At 38.2% G+C, this 17991-nt stretch overlaps 1 protein-coding gene across 2 annotated transcripts in view; it reads left to right on the top strand.

The window, feature by feature from the left end:
- The window catches only part of GLT1D1 (glycosyltransferase 1 domain containing 1), a 58135-nt gene that overhangs the window by 25749 nt on the left and 14395 nt on the right, over positions 1-17991 (top strand). The window contains exons 7-11 of one of the 2 annotated variants that reach the window (XM_056337866.1): positions 3028-3084; positions 6848-6943; positions 7953-8002; positions 15059-15102; positions 16615-16735. In XM_056337866.1, the coding sequence (XP_056193841.1) occupies positions 3028-3084; positions 6848-6943; positions 7953-8002; positions 15059-15102; positions 16615-16735 (368 nt within the window). The remainder of the gene's footprint in view (positions 1-3027; positions 3085-6847; positions 6944-7952; positions 8003-15058; positions 15103-16614; positions 16736-17991) is intronic. The other variant, XM_056337876.1, reaches the window with a different exon arrangement.

Below are 17991 nucleotides of genomic sequence, written 5' to 3'. Positions count from 1 at the left end.
GATTTAGCTCAAGGGTGGAGCATAGCTACTTAAGATCACAGACAAACTTGATGTCATCATACCATGATGAAAGGCTCCTTTTGATTTCAGTGGAAAGTGGCTGAAGCTTTGAAGATGTAGATCCTAATAAACACATAGACATCATGTGATTAGAAGATGTAGATAACTGAGTCTATACTAACGACCTGAGAAAGCTCATTTACCCAACAGATAAGACTAAAAACTGCTTTCCTGGAAGGTGACATCAAATCATAGGATCAGATTCTTCTTGCACTATCAAAAAATATATGCAATGTACTTTTGTATTTTGATTTTTTTTTACTCTCAGATAATTTCTGCTTCATAGCATGGCTATTTTCAGAGCTTGAAAAGTTTACATAACCTGTCATGACACAGACAGGGTTTACAGAGGCATTCTATTTTGCTGAAGCTATGCTGGAAAAAAAGACCCACATAAGAAAAATTAAATAGTAAAAGTTTGTGCAGGTGACTGTAGAAATAACGATACAATAGCAGCAGTTCTGTGTTCCCCAACAGATCTGAAAGCATAGAGCATTTTTGTTGTCTGATCTGTTAGGAATAATGAGAAACAGGGGAAAAGAGCATTGCTGGAGAATTTAGCATCCCAATTTTTCTGGATTAGTAGCCTGTCCTTGGAAGTTACAAGTTCGTTTAACTTGTGTTGTCTTCACAAGCATATCAGCAACTCCAGCAATTATTCACTATTGAATGTGAATAGCAGTATAAACACTTTGAATACAGTTCTTAACTCCAGTTCCCCTTAATTTCGAAGAAACAAATCGCTTTGTAAAATAAAAGCTCAACTTCATTAACCAGTAATAAATATTTGACATCTGCAGGTTGTTAAGTATGTTGCTGAAATAAGACCTAGTTGGGCTAATAATTGCCAAATTTTGGTGTCACCAATGACTTCAGTGAAAGGAACTGCAGAGTCAGGATAAAGAAGGATGGCATGTTGAAGCTGTGCTGCAGTAGGACACCACCATGTCACACAAACAGGAAAACTTGGCTGGTCTGAGCAGTTTGTGTTTAATAGTTGACTTGTGAAAGACACAAAATCAAACTCTTGGTGCTAAGAGACTAAAAGAGCTAATGTATGGTATTTCTGCTGTGTGTAGGGAGGGGAATGTACTGAGTAACTACAAATTGCAGGATTTAGTGTATCAAAACTAAATGCCAGAGTTGGAAATATTTGTCTAACGTTTCAAACTCAAGAAAATAAAATAACCATTTTAAAGACTGAAATCTCTTTGCAGTCCTATGGATTTCCTTTTGTAAGAGATCAGTTCATGTTTTCAGGAGCATAGGAGATGGATAGATGAATAATTTTCAAGAGGAGTGAAAGACCAGCTGTGGTTCAAAGTGGACTGGAAGGAAGATCGGAAAGGTTACCCACCCTCACCATCTTGTCATGGCTTAGATTTTGTTTCTGAACAACACCAAAAATGGATGACTAAGCCCAAATAATACGGACTTAGTATTGTTCTCTAAAGGTCTGTTCAGGGGTTGGAAAATTAATCTTAAAATATTTTATCATCCTTGACCTAATAATAATAAGAAATGTTTCGACTGTGGACTGTTTTTTTTATATTACTGGGCAATCTTTGTATCCTACATTATAAACTCTAAGTCCAATATTTATATACTTGATAAAATATATTTAATTTCTAGTACAAATTGGATTTTAAGTCATAAAGGAGTGAACACATTTTAAGAACTTAGGCTTTGTGAGATTGTTGGTTCAGGGCCAAAATGATAACTTTGAATAAAAAAAATCACATTTTCCCTTTTTATATTTTTCTCCTCTCCAGAGATTTCGAAAACACCTTATAAAAGCACAGTAAAGAATTCTAAATAAGAATAGTATTTTTATTTTCTTTTTTTGAACAAGTGGTGAGAAAATTGCTTACTTCAGATGTTCTCAAATGGCTTCTTTACCTCTCAGCAAGCTAATGCTTGATATTACTCATTCACTTAGAGGCCAGCAACTTTTCAGTAAGATTAAAGATTTGCAGTAATGTATTTATCTTTACTGTACATCAATGATCATTACATTTTTTTCCTGCTAGTACCTAGAGGGATGGAGCTAAATAAATCTGCTCTTTCCAAATCTGTTTAGATAACACTTCTACTTATTCTTGCCTTTCTTAGAAAAACAATGTCTTTACTAATGTTTCAGGAATGATGTAGGATTTTGTGTTAGCTGCCTCTCTTCATGTTTTGCTATCCTCGCATCTAAGTACAGATTTTTATAAAGGCCGAAGTGTGAACTATTGTAGTGTGTCATAATAGTAAAAGAGTTGATGTGACAGTTATACAGTTTCAGGTATAGAACAAACTAGGAGCCAATGAAATCTTAAATAATAACCTGCTTATTTCCAGTGCTGCATTATGAAAATATTTTCCACTCCATTCTTTCATTCTGTCTTGCAACTGAAGATCTCCAAACAGTTTACCAGGAGTTAAACCCAGTGCTATTGCTTCATATCAAGCAATTATTAAACCTGCTTGCAGATGGATGGGTAAGTCTAGATGGAAGTGTAATTTGTCTCACTTCCTCTAGGCCATGCTATGACTTGGAATCATAGCCAGCTGCAGAACATGAATCCTCAGTATTAATCACATTTCATCTATTAGCCAGTACGTTATGTGCTAGGTTCCAGTGCTATCAACAAACACACTGGCACAGCAGTTGGATACCCTTTTGATCATGCCATTCCACTCTGACATTTTAAGTGCTAGTGCTTTGCTGCATTTAAATTTTGAGCAGCATAATACTGCCTCTGCTCCCTCATCAAAAAGGAGTTGCATGACTGGGGGAGTTCCATGGCAAGCTTAATCTTCACTGTGTCTGTCTCATTTCTGTTCACCTGCAGTTCATCTGTGGTCCCCATGGTCCTGTGTGGCGTACCAGGACAGCATGCCATCTAGCTGATGAGGGGAATGAGTTTTCCTAATCCTATCAACCACTGTTCTTGTTCTGACCTCTCACATCTTGCTCCACAGGTGACCTGCTAAGCAGGCTCAGGAGCGGCTGTGGCCGGTGCGCGGCTGGTGTTATAGGTAAAGCCGATGTAACAGATCAGACTGCAGCTGCAGACAAATACTGACAAAGCATGCTTAAAGGAGCATCTTACTGACATTGAGCAATAGTTTTTGACACTGAAGGCGACATCGGTTACAGTGGGAAGACTTGACTTGCATTTAGGTTATAGTGGTTCTGAAGAATGGCTGGAAAACATATACCGTGCAGACTGGTTTGTTGTGGTGTTGGTTGTTTTGGGTTTTTTTTATTGCCAGTGATTAGGTACAAATCTTTCCATTCTCTCTTTTCTTTGTGAAGCAAACAGGAGGATGCATGAGCTAAGAGATAATGAAGCACAGTGTGCTGTTTCAAATCTTTGCTTTTGTAACACTAACAAGAATGGGGGGAAACAAGCACAAGTATTTTTTTGTTATCTGGGTGTTTGCATGTCATTCAAACAAGATAGTGACACAATGAATGTATCAAAAGAGCAAATCAGTTGATTGTGCCATACTGGTGTATTTCCATTTCAGAACTGAATCACATGAGGTGGGAGCATCTTATTACAGATTAAGTAGCCTATCTGGGAAAGACAGAATGATAGCAAACGTTCACATAATGCAAGTCTTGTTTAAGCTCAAGGAAAAAAAAAAAGTCTTCTTTCAAATACCAGGTTTCACCCAGCTGATGGTAGTAGCCAGTAAAGACAGCTATTGCAGTTATCTTTTTGATATGTTCCCCCTTTTCAGTGTTCTTGTGAGTATAAAGCATACTAAAATGATTGCTTTCTTGTACAAATGGCTACTGTTCTGTGGGGTTTTTTTCCACAGCAGGAGTGCTGGCAAGGCTTGAGAAAGCAACAAGTGCGAAAACACTGATGCAGGCGTTATCTTGATGTGTGGATTTAACCTTTTTCAGTGAATGATCAGAAAGCTAAAAAGATACACAAGTGTTGCTGAAATTTGATCTGAAGTAGACAGCCAATGAGTAAGCCCCTAGCACTAAAGAGTGGCAGTGATGTGCCAGTAATGCAGTCTTCTCAGGAATGTCTTTATATGCTTCTAATTGGATTCCGTGGGAGAAGTCTGCCTGTAAAAATGGATTAGGTGAGGCTAAGATCAACAGCATAAAATAAAATAAAACTGCAGTTGATTCTCACTTCACTAAATCAAATGGCAGAGGCAAATCCTTTTTCGGTTAGCCCTTCTATGAGTTTTTCGAAATGCCATGTAGGATCCAGTCTGTAGACCAGTGTGCCCCATTATCTGCTGTTTCAGAGAAAAGTGCATAAAATTTCATGGTAGACAAGTAGGGCTTTGTAATATTGCATGGAGGGGATAGTCTGCAGTGAGAAATCAAGGTTGTGAATGTCTTTTCCATATAATAAAGGTCAAATAAGTGGGCTATTGATATTTTTTTACATAATCTCAGTAGTGAAATAATTAGATGATTATCGATAAGTTTCTTGAGAGAAACTCAAGACCAGTTGAGTCTCAGACTCAAGACCAGAGAAACTCAAACGCCACAGGAACTGAATGGCAAATTACAAAGCAGAATTACTGTCTCTGTGGCCAGTTGCTTATTTCTCTTTCGAGTTAAGGCCTTTGGACAGGGAGCAGAACGGCAGTCGGGACCGCACAGAACGGGGCTGTTCCTTGGAGCGCCCTAAACCCTTATCAAATCAAACGAAAAGACAGAAAGCTGTAAGACAGAAACAAAAAGATGTTAAGAAGTAAAACAAAGCAGTTATTTCAAGCACAGTTAATGTTGGTTAGGGTACTGTCACATCAAGAGTGCAATAATTCTACCTCAGTGACAGCAGACCTGGTTTCTCACTGCTGTCTGACTGATCAGCGGTAGCTTCAGGTGTGTTCCAAAATGCCCAGAGCTGAACATCGATAGGTGGGAGTTCATAATTTAAAATGAACATTTGTGCTACATGAATAGTTAAAATGCGCAATCTGAATTTTGCTGATGTCTTCTAGTAATTTGTTTTGTGTGAGTTTGTCATGAATTGAAACAACTGCTGCATGTCTTAAAAACAAACAGTATTAATGGCCCATTGCACCAGAATAATGGCTTTTTCAGTCCAAATGTTTGTGTATTACAAATTATAAATTATTTCTTCATTCAGTAACCAGTAAAATGTTACTTATCGTGTCTGCTGCAGCTACTCTTGACAACTTGAGCTGTTTAGGTTAAGTGAAACTAACAATAATGAACCCTGTGACAGGGAGCATTTAAAAGTCCCTGAAGTGGATTTTATTTTAAAAGCAATAGTGCTTGAGTATGTAGTGAATGACCACTCTTTTTGATTCTCGCCCTCCCACAAAAGAGAGGTTGGATACAGAGCTCATGTTAATCCAGTTCCTTGACATGAGGGGAGTTATTCCTGGCATATTTCTTCCAGGGCTTGGAGCAGACCCTGTTATAAGGGTTATATTGAAGTTATACAACGCCATGAGTGAACGTAAGCTGGTCCCTAGTTTGAGTGATCTGAAATTACGAATTGCAGCAATTCAGTGATGCTGTATAAGCAGCTGAGTTGTTTCTGCAAGTGTTGGAGAGTGGAAGGGAAAAGGAGGAGGAGGCAGCTTCAGAGAAGGGAGCTCAGCAGCAGCAGGTCACTGTGCCACCACAACTGTCCTGCCTTCCTCTGTCAGTCATAAATCCCACCGAGTCATTCTGACTGTGTGGCATGGCCCTCCTGGTAGCTGTGGGACATAGTCTCAGTGCAGGACCCGTGCGTTAATGTCCCACAGACAGCTGCTGCTGAAGAGCCTGCTGTTCCTTGTTGAACTGCCTAGCGTCAGCTAATACATGTCATCCACCCTTGCCATGAGCTCAACAAATAGGTGAAGGACAGCAAACAGATTTTTCAGTACAGTAAATCAAGTAAGAGCATTTCAACTCCTCTAGTGTTTATTAAATTATGTTGTTATGTGTGTTCATTCAGCAATTTGTGAATTATGTTGGTTTATCATAAACACATTTTACCAAAGTACGTCACATAGTGACCCTTCTCCAGAACGACATTCTGAATTAACTGCGCTGTCATAGAAGCCAATGGCAACTGCAGTGTCATACATCAGATCTTCTTTTTCTAAGGTAGCCTACAAAATTAGTTTTATGGGTTGTTGCTGTGTATTTGCAAGAGAGATTTTCAATGTTAAAAACTCCCATGTTGAGATTTTTTCCCAATTTTTTTTTAATTTTCATTTGTGTTGCTTAGCAATAAGGTTAAAATAAATGCTTTGCAATAATTGAGCTTCTAGTTAACTCTTCTGTAGCATTGCTGACATATTAGGGATAGATAACCATGGGATGTTTACCTGATCTTGTATAACAGAAAGTGTCAGATCAAGAGCTCTAATCCATACAGCCATCGATTAACTAAACTTCACGATATTCTTGAAATAGGTGTTGAGTTATTGCGTGGGTGCAAATTTATTCTAATGGGTGGAAATACTGAGAAACACCCTGATTTGCGTAGTTGCCTAGTAGTCAAAGCTGACTTCTGGTGCTCAAGAATGCAGGCCACCAGATTTTTCTCCAAATCCTGTACAGCCACTGCCTCGGGAAGTAACCTCCTGTGCCCCGTTAAATGATGTGCACGGTTATGTTCTGCACTGTGTTGGTTTGAGGATTGATGCGAGAGCAAGAAACAGAGGGGACAATAGTGAGAATTTTTCAGAATCCACCCTATTGCTGCTTTTACCACTGTATGTGCTCTTTCATGACACAGTTTGGCATGTTCAGCTTTTTTATCTGCATTCAGACTTTTAAAATTATGTGTTACAGGCATTCCTACAGACACAGGCAGTTTACATGTGTTTCTTTTGGTATGCGGGCTTCGAAGAGTCAAAGACCCTCTGTATTTAGTAGATGTGTTTTCAGGTGAGTACCAGCTGTTTGAATACCCTTGTTTTGTCACTGGATTCAGATGCCTCTCTTTTGATGCTTGTAAGTTTGGCATAAGCTGTTTCATTCACTGCAGAAAACTTCATAATATATCTACATTTAAAAAAGGAGATGCTTATGTAACCACTGATCTGTTCAATGCATTACTTCGGTACTGCATCTTTTCCGGTCTGCTGGGAATAACAGAGCATTAAAATCAAAGCAGCATTTATTTTACTTGCTGGAAAACCTGTTCTACTATTACATACAATATTAATGGAAGACAAAAGAAGAGTTCACCTACTTCAAAATAGCTTTTTTATCTTACTGTCCTGAGGCTGTTACACTGATTTGCATGTGTGCTAATTAATATCGTTGAAGATACCAGCAAATTTTGCCACCCACCCTTATGGCTCAACACTGTAAACAAGGCTGAAATTTTCTCCTCCTCCCAGATGTGAATGTTTTGGCAGGTTCTGCTTGTGTCTGTAAAAGTTTCAGGTATTTCTTGTGACACTTAGTAACAAATGTAGTTTATTAAAGTCAAGTAACTGGTGTTGTTCTATTCTGGTATTGAGAGATCAGCAGTTTTCTCTTGTTCATGTAACTAAAGTATTAACTGCAATGGTTGCAGTTACTTCCACATGTTCCTTTACATACGAAAAAATTCAAATAATTTTGTCTTTAGTGGCCAGAGTCACTGGGTGATATAGAGCATTGTTCTTTTGAGATGATTCAAAATTAACATCTGAGCTTAGTTAAATAACCCTTGAATCTGCGTGAAGCAGAAATGCTAAATACTAACTTTCAGATATGCTAATCATTTAACTTCTGAGGAGTAATGCGAGGGCTGAGCGTGTAATCTGGTACAGATTCAGTCTATTAAGTAGTAATACAATATTTGCCTAATCTTTATTCATACAGCTATTTACACTGATTTCAGAGAAAAATAAATTAAAAATTAATATTTTTTGTTAATAAAAAATATGTTCCTCTTTTGTTTTAGATTGGCACAGAAAGGATCCTAGTGTCCATCTGGGCATAATGGGACCTGCAGTAAGTCAGTGTTTTAGTTTTATTTGTATGTTTATTCCTAAATACTTCCATTTACTTGCACCTGAGATACCGCAATAATTCTTTCCCTTACTGAACCTAACTCAGAGGACTTCTAACTGTTGCAGCGATAAGAAGGTACAAACCTGGCCATTGTAAAGGCTGTTTGCAACAGGTCTAAACTGTGGAAGTGGAAGATATTCCAGTGCTCAGGCTTCCACCGTTCAGGGTCCTGCTATCAGCTAAAAGGCCGCCTCGCTCAGCATGTGCTCTGCTTTTGCCTTGCCAAAGGGAAAGCAGCTCAAAGAGTTTTTCTAAGAGGATCTGCACTGAGGTAGCCCATCTCTATCCAGTTAGGTTGTTATTAATGCAGACTTATCAATAGCAGTAAAATAGTTTACTGCCACTGTAGATTGGTTTTGCATATACTGATTTTTTTTTTTCTTTAGAAGGCTTGGGCTGGTTTTATAAAGGGCATCTGAAGCTGTATTACTATAATTTTCTGTCTTGATAATGCTATTAATCTATTATGTCTCTTAGAACAACGCATTTAGTGTTTCATTTGACTACTGAAAGAACTTTTGAAGGTAGTAAGTATCAGAATATTTGGATTCTAATATTGGCTTCTGGTTTTATACCTGTGGGATAGTACAAAATTTTGTAGAGAATCAGAAAGTTCTAAAACTCCTACAAATCAAATATTAGAAATGCCTATTTCAATATGAATAATTTATAAATGAGCCTATCAAATATTTTGAAAGGCAACAGTTGCCATCTAGGAGAATTTGTAGCAGGTATTGCTAATGAGGATTTTTAATACTGTGAAGGTGATATGAGATGCTCGTTATCCCTGTTTTTATGTGTTATGTTCACGTGGAGGATTGAGTCTTTGTTCCATTCCATTTAGATTTGGATGCTATTTCTGGTAGTCTCAATTTATACACAATTAACAGTTGCCAGTAGGTGCAAAATGGTGTTAGGTTTCTGTCTGACACCAGGCAGCAAGGACAGAGCTTGAGCTGACAAATAAAATGGGTGAAGCCTGTTTCACTTTTAGAATCTGAGTGCGCTAAAGCCTGGGATACAGACATCTGAGAAGGAGGGTGGTGTTGACTGAAATAAATAAAATCAGAAACTGAGTTGTTCTTACATGTTCACATCTCAGATAAAGCTTACAGTTATCATTCCTTCCAAACTAATTACATGTATTTCTGTAAAAGTGCTAGCCAATATTGTGAGATTTCACTTTGTCCCTGCTAAGTCATAAAGATCCTGTATATCAAATTGGAAGTTACAACTTCAGATTCTCTTCTTTTCACAGCAGGGTCAGTCAGTTAAATGGCAGCTCTTCTGTGATTGCTGACTCTCTTTTTGATAAAACATTGGGCTGCCATCTCAAAATGTTGTCATGAGTTTCTCAGCAATGGTTTGCTTTTCATGAAGCACCAGCTCCTGACAGAGTTTAAAACCAAAACTATCACAATTGCTATTATGAAATATTCTTCTAGTTGTAGAGAAAGCTTTGAAAATGTGGGCTCATGAACCATGAATATAAGCAAAAAACCCTATTGAACAGTCCCAACTGCACCCCATCATTTTTAAATCAAGTAGCGTGATTTTTGAGGAAATAACAAGATTGAACTTCTCTGAAGAGGGAAGCATTCCCCACTGCAGCCAAGTCCTCTGTTCTGGGTGCTTAAAAGGAAGTAAAGTGTTGCATAAATTATCTGGCAGTCCTTTCTTTTCTAATGGTCTCTTAAAGCTTTGAGCATCTACTGTGTTTCCAGTTATTTCCACTGAGAGATCTGTCTGATTTCACCTGCAGAAACTGGGGCCTTTAGAAACGAACCACCCAAGAACATCTAAATGTTTTTATGATATCTGTTAAGTACAGTGCTGAGAAAATGCAAAACTACAAAATGGGTGGTTGTTTTCAGAACCCTGAGAGAAAGATGAATATTTCCCACATCTCAGTCTAACCAGTGCCCTACCCAAATATTTGCTAGCACAGTGTCTGCTCTGGGCCAGATCCTCACAGTAGCAACTGCACTGTTAAATGGGGAGAGGGGGAAGGATGCCTCTGAGCCACCAAAGCGCTGCGCCTAACTCTGTGCAAAGTGAGGTTCATTCCCACAGCTTCCCACAGCCCTGCACAGGGACCAGGTGGGGCTGCAGGGAGTGTTCTGCTGCTTCTGCTTCTAGTGTGTGCCTACGTCAGGGAGACGTACTTTACATCAAACTAACAAAACTAATTGCAGGACTTTTGAGAAAGAAATCAGTTGTGTTACATGGATCTCCATAGCAGCAGAAGTCTTGAAAAGGCAGCCTATAGCCTTAATCTACACCAGTGGATAGGTGTGAGTAGGCAGCTGTGTCATATGAAGCAAACTCTTGCTGATACTAAAAGGTTACTAAAAGCTCCACTGTTTCATCTGGGTGATGTGTTTGTTTCCTTCTGTAAGTCTTATCTCTGATTCATCTTCACATGAGCCTGAAAACTTGTAGGCAGTCTGATTCATGAGAAAATAAATAGAATCTGAATGGGCAAATAAGGACTATTTTTCTATTTTCTCGTTCAGTTTAGTTCTTTGTAAATTTTGGGACTTAGCATTTTGTTTTTAAGAGCTGTTTTTACTTTTGTATTTTATGTGCATTTTTTTTCCACACTAATACACAAAATGATTTGGAAGTGAACTGGTGTGGAAAGCAAATCTATAGCGGGTATAATGAAGGTGTGCTTTAGAATCAAAAGATGTACTTGCTGCCTCCAGAGAGGATTTTAAACATGTTAGTGGTCTTTTAAAATTTGCTTCGCTTTTTCATAAGCTAACGTCTTTACAGTAAGCTACCAGAAATAACCTTGCAGCAGTGCATAGGCAGGATCAAGGACTGAACCTCCTTAAACCATTTAAAAATGTATTTCTCCCATAGTACTAAAATATTGCTGAAGGATGAAAATATCTCTCAGCTCTATTGGTATTTAGCTGTACTTTTCTTATTCATGTTACTTCTCAAATCATAAAACCTTAAGAAAATCAGTGCCATTATCTGTGAAGCAAGTAATGTTTATTGTGAATATTAAAAACCCACACACATTAAGATTATATTAAATATAAAGAACAAAGGCCCACACACGATTTTCTGCTTTGCTTTCATAAGATTATAACCTTTTCCCTGCATTTGATATGCATGATTTTCTCAAGTGGTGCAATCTAAGTAATGTTGCAGCACTGGGTCCTGTATAATGTAAATTTTTTTTTTAGCATTTATCACCTCTTCCAGTTCTCCTTTTGTTCATTTTTGTAAAGAAATTTGAAACAATAGCTCTATATTTTCAGCAGCTCTATATTCTGAGAATAGAAGCTTATGAAATATTAGGCAAGTTAAGGCCACATTCAGCTGTTGGGTAACCCTGAAGCCCACTTTGTACTCTCTGCGTAATTCTTAACCATTCTTGTAGACAGTACAGAATATTGCTGTGTTTGTAATGATCCTGTCTTCCGCTGACAGCTATTTTTCCTCTGTCCAATGTCTTTCCATGCCCAGCAAGACGGTTTCAGTTGAGTAACTGCCTTCACAGATGGAGAGACCGATCAGGTTGTGCAGCCCATCTCTTGGTAAGGGACGGCTGTTACCTACCCTGTGTTTTCAGGGCTGGGTCTAAAATGGAACAGCCGTTGACACAACTAAAGTGAGCAACTAGAAGAAGTCTAATAACCTGCTCCAGAATATCCTAGAGCACAGTAATTAGGAAAATCACATAGAAGACAAAGATGCAATTTCAAATTCTTTAGCCTGCTGAGGAATATGAAAATCTGCCAGCTATATCTTGAATAAATATCCTACTCACTAAGACATTTTTTAAAAGATAAGAGCTAGTGTTGCTATTAAGCTGACAACTCTTCTAACCCTTTGTTTGCTTGTTCAAGAATTCCCTGAAAATGAAACTTTTGTTAGAAATGGTAACATTTGCACCCATATAAAAACTTGCTGCCTATTTCTTCACAAGGTTCTATATTTTTCTTTTAGACCTGAAGTTTTGTTAATTTAGATTCTAGTTGCCAAATTGTTTCAGCTGAATTAAAACTATTTTTTTTTATAAGTTGTTGATTGTCCCAAGTTGCAGTAGTAGAGCTACATGCTGAGCCAGAAAACACTGAATTTCCTTAAGCATTTAATCTATGGAAGAGATGATGCAGAATGTCCGAGCACAAGGGTCTTAATTTCTGGTGCATTTGCTGCAGGCAGATAGTGTTGCCTTGAAGACAACAGTTGTGTTTTCAGTTGTAGGGGAGCCTTGGTCTTGCTGAGCCTATTCAACAATTCATCAGGTGGAAGTTGTAATGTGGGGTCACCTGCTGCTGCGAGTAAAGCTGGTTCCTTTCACAGTGATGCTGTCAAACCCTCACAAACCCAAGCAATCGAGCAGATTCCTCCTAGCTGTATTGAACATGCTCTCAGCTACAGCTTTTCATGCGTTAGTACTCTGCATGATATTCTGCTAGTACTTTAAATGTACTAAGACCCGTTTTTCCCTGCAAAGTCTGGAGGGACACAGTAGTCCCAGCATTATCATGAAGATGTTTCTGGACCATTGCTTCTGAGTTACTTTTTATATGGCAGCAGTTTAATATAATGTGTTTATTGAAGATTTCCTAGTTTTTGATGGTGGATCATGGTAGGCTCTGTGCTTAAGAGGCACCTTCATCTTCATGCAGCATTTATTCTATGATTTTCTGTCCTGTCAAACATGTCTCAGATGTTTCTTTGCCTGTCAGCAGAGTAGAACCTCCTTAATAGCCTATCTGGTCCTGTTAGGCACGGGTCCTTGCTATGTCCCTACTCCACTTTCCATATGTCATATTATCACAGCTGTTTGATAGAAACTCTTCATACAAAGTAAGGTGCTTTCTTCTGATCTCTGCTAAATTGGTGAAATTTGCATCTCTCTGAAGGTTCTTCCTCTGGATGGATAATTTTTTTGAACAAAAGATGATAACTGATGATCATACTTGCCTGTTATGTTGATAGGTAACAAAATAAAATGTGGCGACAAACAAGCTACCTGTAGAACTGGATCATGGAGACATTTTGGGTGAAACTAACCTTCTTTTCAGTAGCTTTTTGTGAGACTGTGCCAAGTTCCTAGGCATCCTGCCATAGTCAGTTGGCTCTGGAAACGTTCACATCTTTTAAGTGCATTTCCAACTTACTAAACAGGTTATGTTGTATCTAATTTCTGTTATATTGAACCTGTGGTTAGATAACTGTGCCTCCTCGAGTTCCTAAATGTAGCTCGGGGGGATCACTTAGCTAAGTCATTGCTACACCCATCCTGAAAGTAGTATTGTAACTGAATCACCATACTGAGGCCAGGCTTCTTGCAATATTTACCAATAGAAGAGTGCAGCTTGAGGGGTTATTCTGGTCATGAGGCAGATGGCAGTCTCTTGTCTTCCACTGAAGTAGATGGGATAGAAATTAGTACCTTAGAAATTTTATGGATCACTTCACAAGCTGTAGTTTTTCTCATCCTTCTAAAGGTAGAAGAGCAAAAGACCGTATCGTACTGCTCATTAAATCACTTGCAAGTACTCCATTGATTTTAATGGAAACAGAGTATAGTTCCTCATGAGAGGAACTCAGCATCAAAGTAGTACTTTGGGGAAAAAGCTGAAAAGATATTTATATAGAAATAGCAATTGTGAAGTTCAGTATGAAATATCCAAGGAACCTGTGACATGACATACTGGTTTAGTGTGTGGATCTCTATCATACTTTGTTACCAGGATCAGGTAGTGCTTCAGGAAAGGGCACTTGATTTTCCCCCTCCTGTTACCAAAAATACTTTCTTAAGGAGTTATGCAAGCCTTTTATTTCTTGCATTCAGTGGGAATTCATTCCTTAGTGCAAGAGTGATTCATTTGACTCTTTTAACTTGTGAAACTGTTTTTATGAAACATGAACATATGAACATCATATGTTCAAAGTAAACAATCATAGTTATAAAATACATTCTGAGGGTTTTTTCCAAAAGCTTTCTCAAATGCTTTGTGAGTGTTATCTGTCTCTTGTGAAAAAGAAAAAAAAACAAAGAAAATGAAAATATTAACACGCATTTTAAAAAAAATAAGCCATGTTGTTCCCAATATTTACAACTGCTGCACACTGTGCAAGCTATCACGAATTAATCTAACATAGTCAGCCGTAATAAAAATAGTCTAGGTTTTTTCTTCATGTTTAGTTAAGGATTTCCAAGTTCTGTTTATTTGGCTTAATCATGTTAAATGGCAATAGCAGATGTAGTTAAGCTTTGTAAATAAACCTGCTGAAGTTAATTGTCCAGCTTAGGCAATGTTCTAATAACGCAAGCATGCCTTCATGTTAGACTCTATTTTAGAATTTTGTGTTTATTAGTTTTCAAAAATGTTTCTGGCACTGCAAAACATCTATCTGACTGTCTCAGTTTACAGGCAGATTGCTCCCTCTTGTTAACTAAAGCCTGAAAAGTTCCTTTCCTTCCTCACATTACTCACTGCATACGTAGAAGGACAGACAATTGCTTGGCACACGAGTGTGTTGTTCCTCACTTAGACAGTAAGTTGTCAGATCGGTCATTTGAATCATGTTAGACTTAGCAGAATCAGCTGAAAACATTCATTCATGTTAAACAGATCTAGCTCTAATTAGAACCTGCAGCCAGAGGGATGTCAGGGGAGAAGAAACAGAACCTCCCCTTCTGACAGCAGCCCAAAGCTACGCTGCGTTGGAGGAGTCACTCAAAGGTTTAGAGTGGAGTAGGCAATTCGTGCTCTGCTATACTGTGCACCCACCCCCCCGAGCAGGGTATTCTAAGTGTCAATCACTCACAAGAGCATTTGGCTGAAGAGTCAAATGTGGCCACCAAGCTACAGATCTGTGGTATGATTTTAAAGCTCAGCACATTCATGTATTTAAATATTTCAGTTAAAAATATGCCATGATTCATTTTTCTTTTCTGGGTATTTCAGAACATGCTATAGCACTGAAGTAGTGTCGTGTGTGTGTATTCCTTTCTAGGTTGATCCACTTTTTACAAGTGAAGTTAAGGAAAAAGTTAAAAGGTAAGAAGTTAACAGTAAGCCTTCTGTCTGCTCCAAATGGAAGCACCTGGCTGTCTGTTTTTTTAACTAGTGTGCGTAACTGCTCTTTTGTATATACTAATGAACATAGATGCACAACCCTCTGTATGACTAACAGATGTGTTCTGATTACTTGGGATGTAACATTCTCAGAGTAAGTATTCTACACATCTTAAATTTTAGAATAACCAGTAATTGTTTCATGTTTTGCGTTGAATCATATCTGATTTAGTGTGATTTATATTTATTGTTCTTTTGGGGCTTTTCATTTTTTCATCCTGGCTTCTGCAAGCTTTTGTATGCTTGTTGGTGGTGGGTAAGTGAGTAGATGGACAAGATAACCCTGTATAACTTTTTTCTGTCCCTAGTTTATATGCTTCCTGACTGAAGGATATAAATGTTAGAGAAATTAGATTTTTCTATGTGTGTGTCTACAGAATCTAGAACTGTCTGTCTTGAACAGAACAACCATGCTATCTCTGATTGATAATATCTGATAATAAAATTTGCATAAAATATGTTTTGCAATTCCATTTTTGGAGCAAAATATAAAGTTTTTTGTTTTCTATCAGGTTATTAATAGGAAACATGGCACCTGTAATCATATATTTATACTCCGGTTGATATAGTTGTTTATCTCTACGGAGGCTGGATGTTACTGCACAATCAGAAAAGCAATGCTTAACAAAGTCTAGTTGACAGGGAGCTGGTCTTACTGTCAAATGCACTTGTGTTTCTGTCTGGCTTGGTGATCTGATGTTGAGGTTAAAGAGGCAGGAGCAGGCTCAGCAAGCAGAGGAGATGCTGGCTTTTCAATAATGATCACCAGTCTTAAAAATCTCATTCACTTCATCTGATACTGAACACCTAATTACCCTATTTTTCCACCCTTCATCCTTGATTCAATTGGCCTTGATTAACCTGAGAAAGATGAGGTCAGTAGAAATGTAACCATTCAGAACAGAAGAGCACTTACAGCAAAAGAGGAATCAGAGGAGATCTTGCACAACCACATTCCATCCCCAAAAGCCAGCATCTGAAAAGTCAGCATCTCCTGCAGCTGACCATTCTGATGATCGCACTCCGTTTTCCTAAGTATTTAAACCACGTTTATTTTAAATTGTGCATGCATCCTCCCTATATTACACATTTTTTTTGAGGGGAAAATGGCACTCCTATCCATTAACTCAGCTCCTTCATTTATGAGACTGATTGTGGTTAACAGAGCGTGGTGTTAAGTGATGGACTGTACAACTCCAGAAGAGCAGACAATGAAGTGGCAGACAGCAGTGTATACTGTATGGAGTTTATAACTGCATTTATAAACAGAAAGTTAACCAAAACATGGTAAGGTGGCTTGCCCGTGAGCAAGCAATTGTTAACATCAGAACGTGCCTGAATTGCTCTGACCACCTTTCCATCATTACCCTAAGTTTTATGAAGAGTTGTTAAAGCATGTTCTGAGGAGGTGTCCTGTTTGTGTTTTATTTCTAGGGCACCTGGAGTGCATTTATTACAGGAGGTGCCACAGGACGATCTTCATGCTGCTATGAAAAGGTGCTTTGCTGTGGTGAACAGTTCCGTTTCAGAGGGGATGTCTGCAGCAATTCTGGAGGTAATTGCATCTTAGTGGTAAAGTTCTTCAGTGAGGTTACAGTGAATCTGAAATCGCCTTTTATCACTGAAAATGTGTGTCAATGTTTTATGTCCACATTTCAAAGCTAGTGAAGACAAAACTGAAATATTCCTTTTTGCGGGTGTTAGTAATTAAGGTTTTCTTCCTTGAACTGATAGGTTTGTATGCTTTGTCTATTTATTTTTTAAAGGACAGAATGCAATTTTATCAATCCTGTTAAAATAACAATACAAATGTGAGATATAAGAATCATTCTGATTTACTGGGGTTGTTACTGCTCTTGGTTCAATATCCCACCTCCTTATAATGTTGCTAGAATAGACCTTTATTTTTTTTTACATTCTTTCAAAAACCAATCTAAGAGCTGTATTTGGTTATTTAATTCTGAAATGATCAATGAATAAATGACACGCTTAGTTAATTTTTTTGCCATCAGTATTGAAAATTAATAACCAGGTTTATTTCATACCTGTCAAAGTAGAGTGCTGCTTAGCATCAAATGCCTTCTAATAAAAAAATAAATTTACTTAAAGTGTAAGTTCACTTACACTTTAGTAAAGTGTAAAGGGCAGACACCTTTTACTATTCCCTTTTTTTTGGTGACTACCGAATGTTGGTTCATGATGATCTCAGAAGATCACAGAAACTATTATATGATTCGTATTAATGTATCTCCTATTTCTGTTTCCAACAAGCAATCACATATTGCATTTCCAGCATGCTTTTCTTCCACACATCTGGAAGTCCTCATAAGTAAGGGCTAAGTGAACATTGTAAGAATTATGAAATTTAGATGATGGTAAGATAGTGAGTGTGTATTTCCTTTCTAATACGCCCGTGCTCAGAGGTGGGAGTAGATGCTGTTTCACAGCAGCAGTACTCTGTAAACGACGACTACAGCCTGTGTCATTTCCACACTTAAATCAGTGTGGCAGGCTAGGCAATCTTGTATGTTCAGATGTTGAATCGGGCGTGTAGCAACACAGTGCACAGCCACAGCTAAGTCACTGACTCAGAGAAGTAACTGTCGCCTCCTCCTCACCACTTACATGTTCCCTTCAGGGCTACTCACATAACAGCTGATCAAATACCAATCTAATTTATTTCCTGAGAGTGTCAGTGAGTTAAGGAGGGAGGAAAAAAAGCTGGGGGAAGCAAATCAGAGACTTAAGAGATGCAGCATCTGCAACAGAAGTGCGAGTGTGCTTGGCCTGATACAAATTGTCATGCAAACT

The sequence above is a fragment of the Falco biarmicus genome, chromosome 1 (assembly GCF_023638135.1).
Source record: "Falco biarmicus isolate bFalBia1 chromosome 1, bFalBia1.pri, whole genome shotgun sequence".
NCBI classification, from domain to species: Eukaryota; Metazoa; Chordata; class Aves; order Falconiformes; family Falconidae; genus Falco; species Falco biarmicus.
Note: the sequence above shows the minus strand (reverse complement) of the source record. Positions and strands in the feature narration are given on the sequence as shown.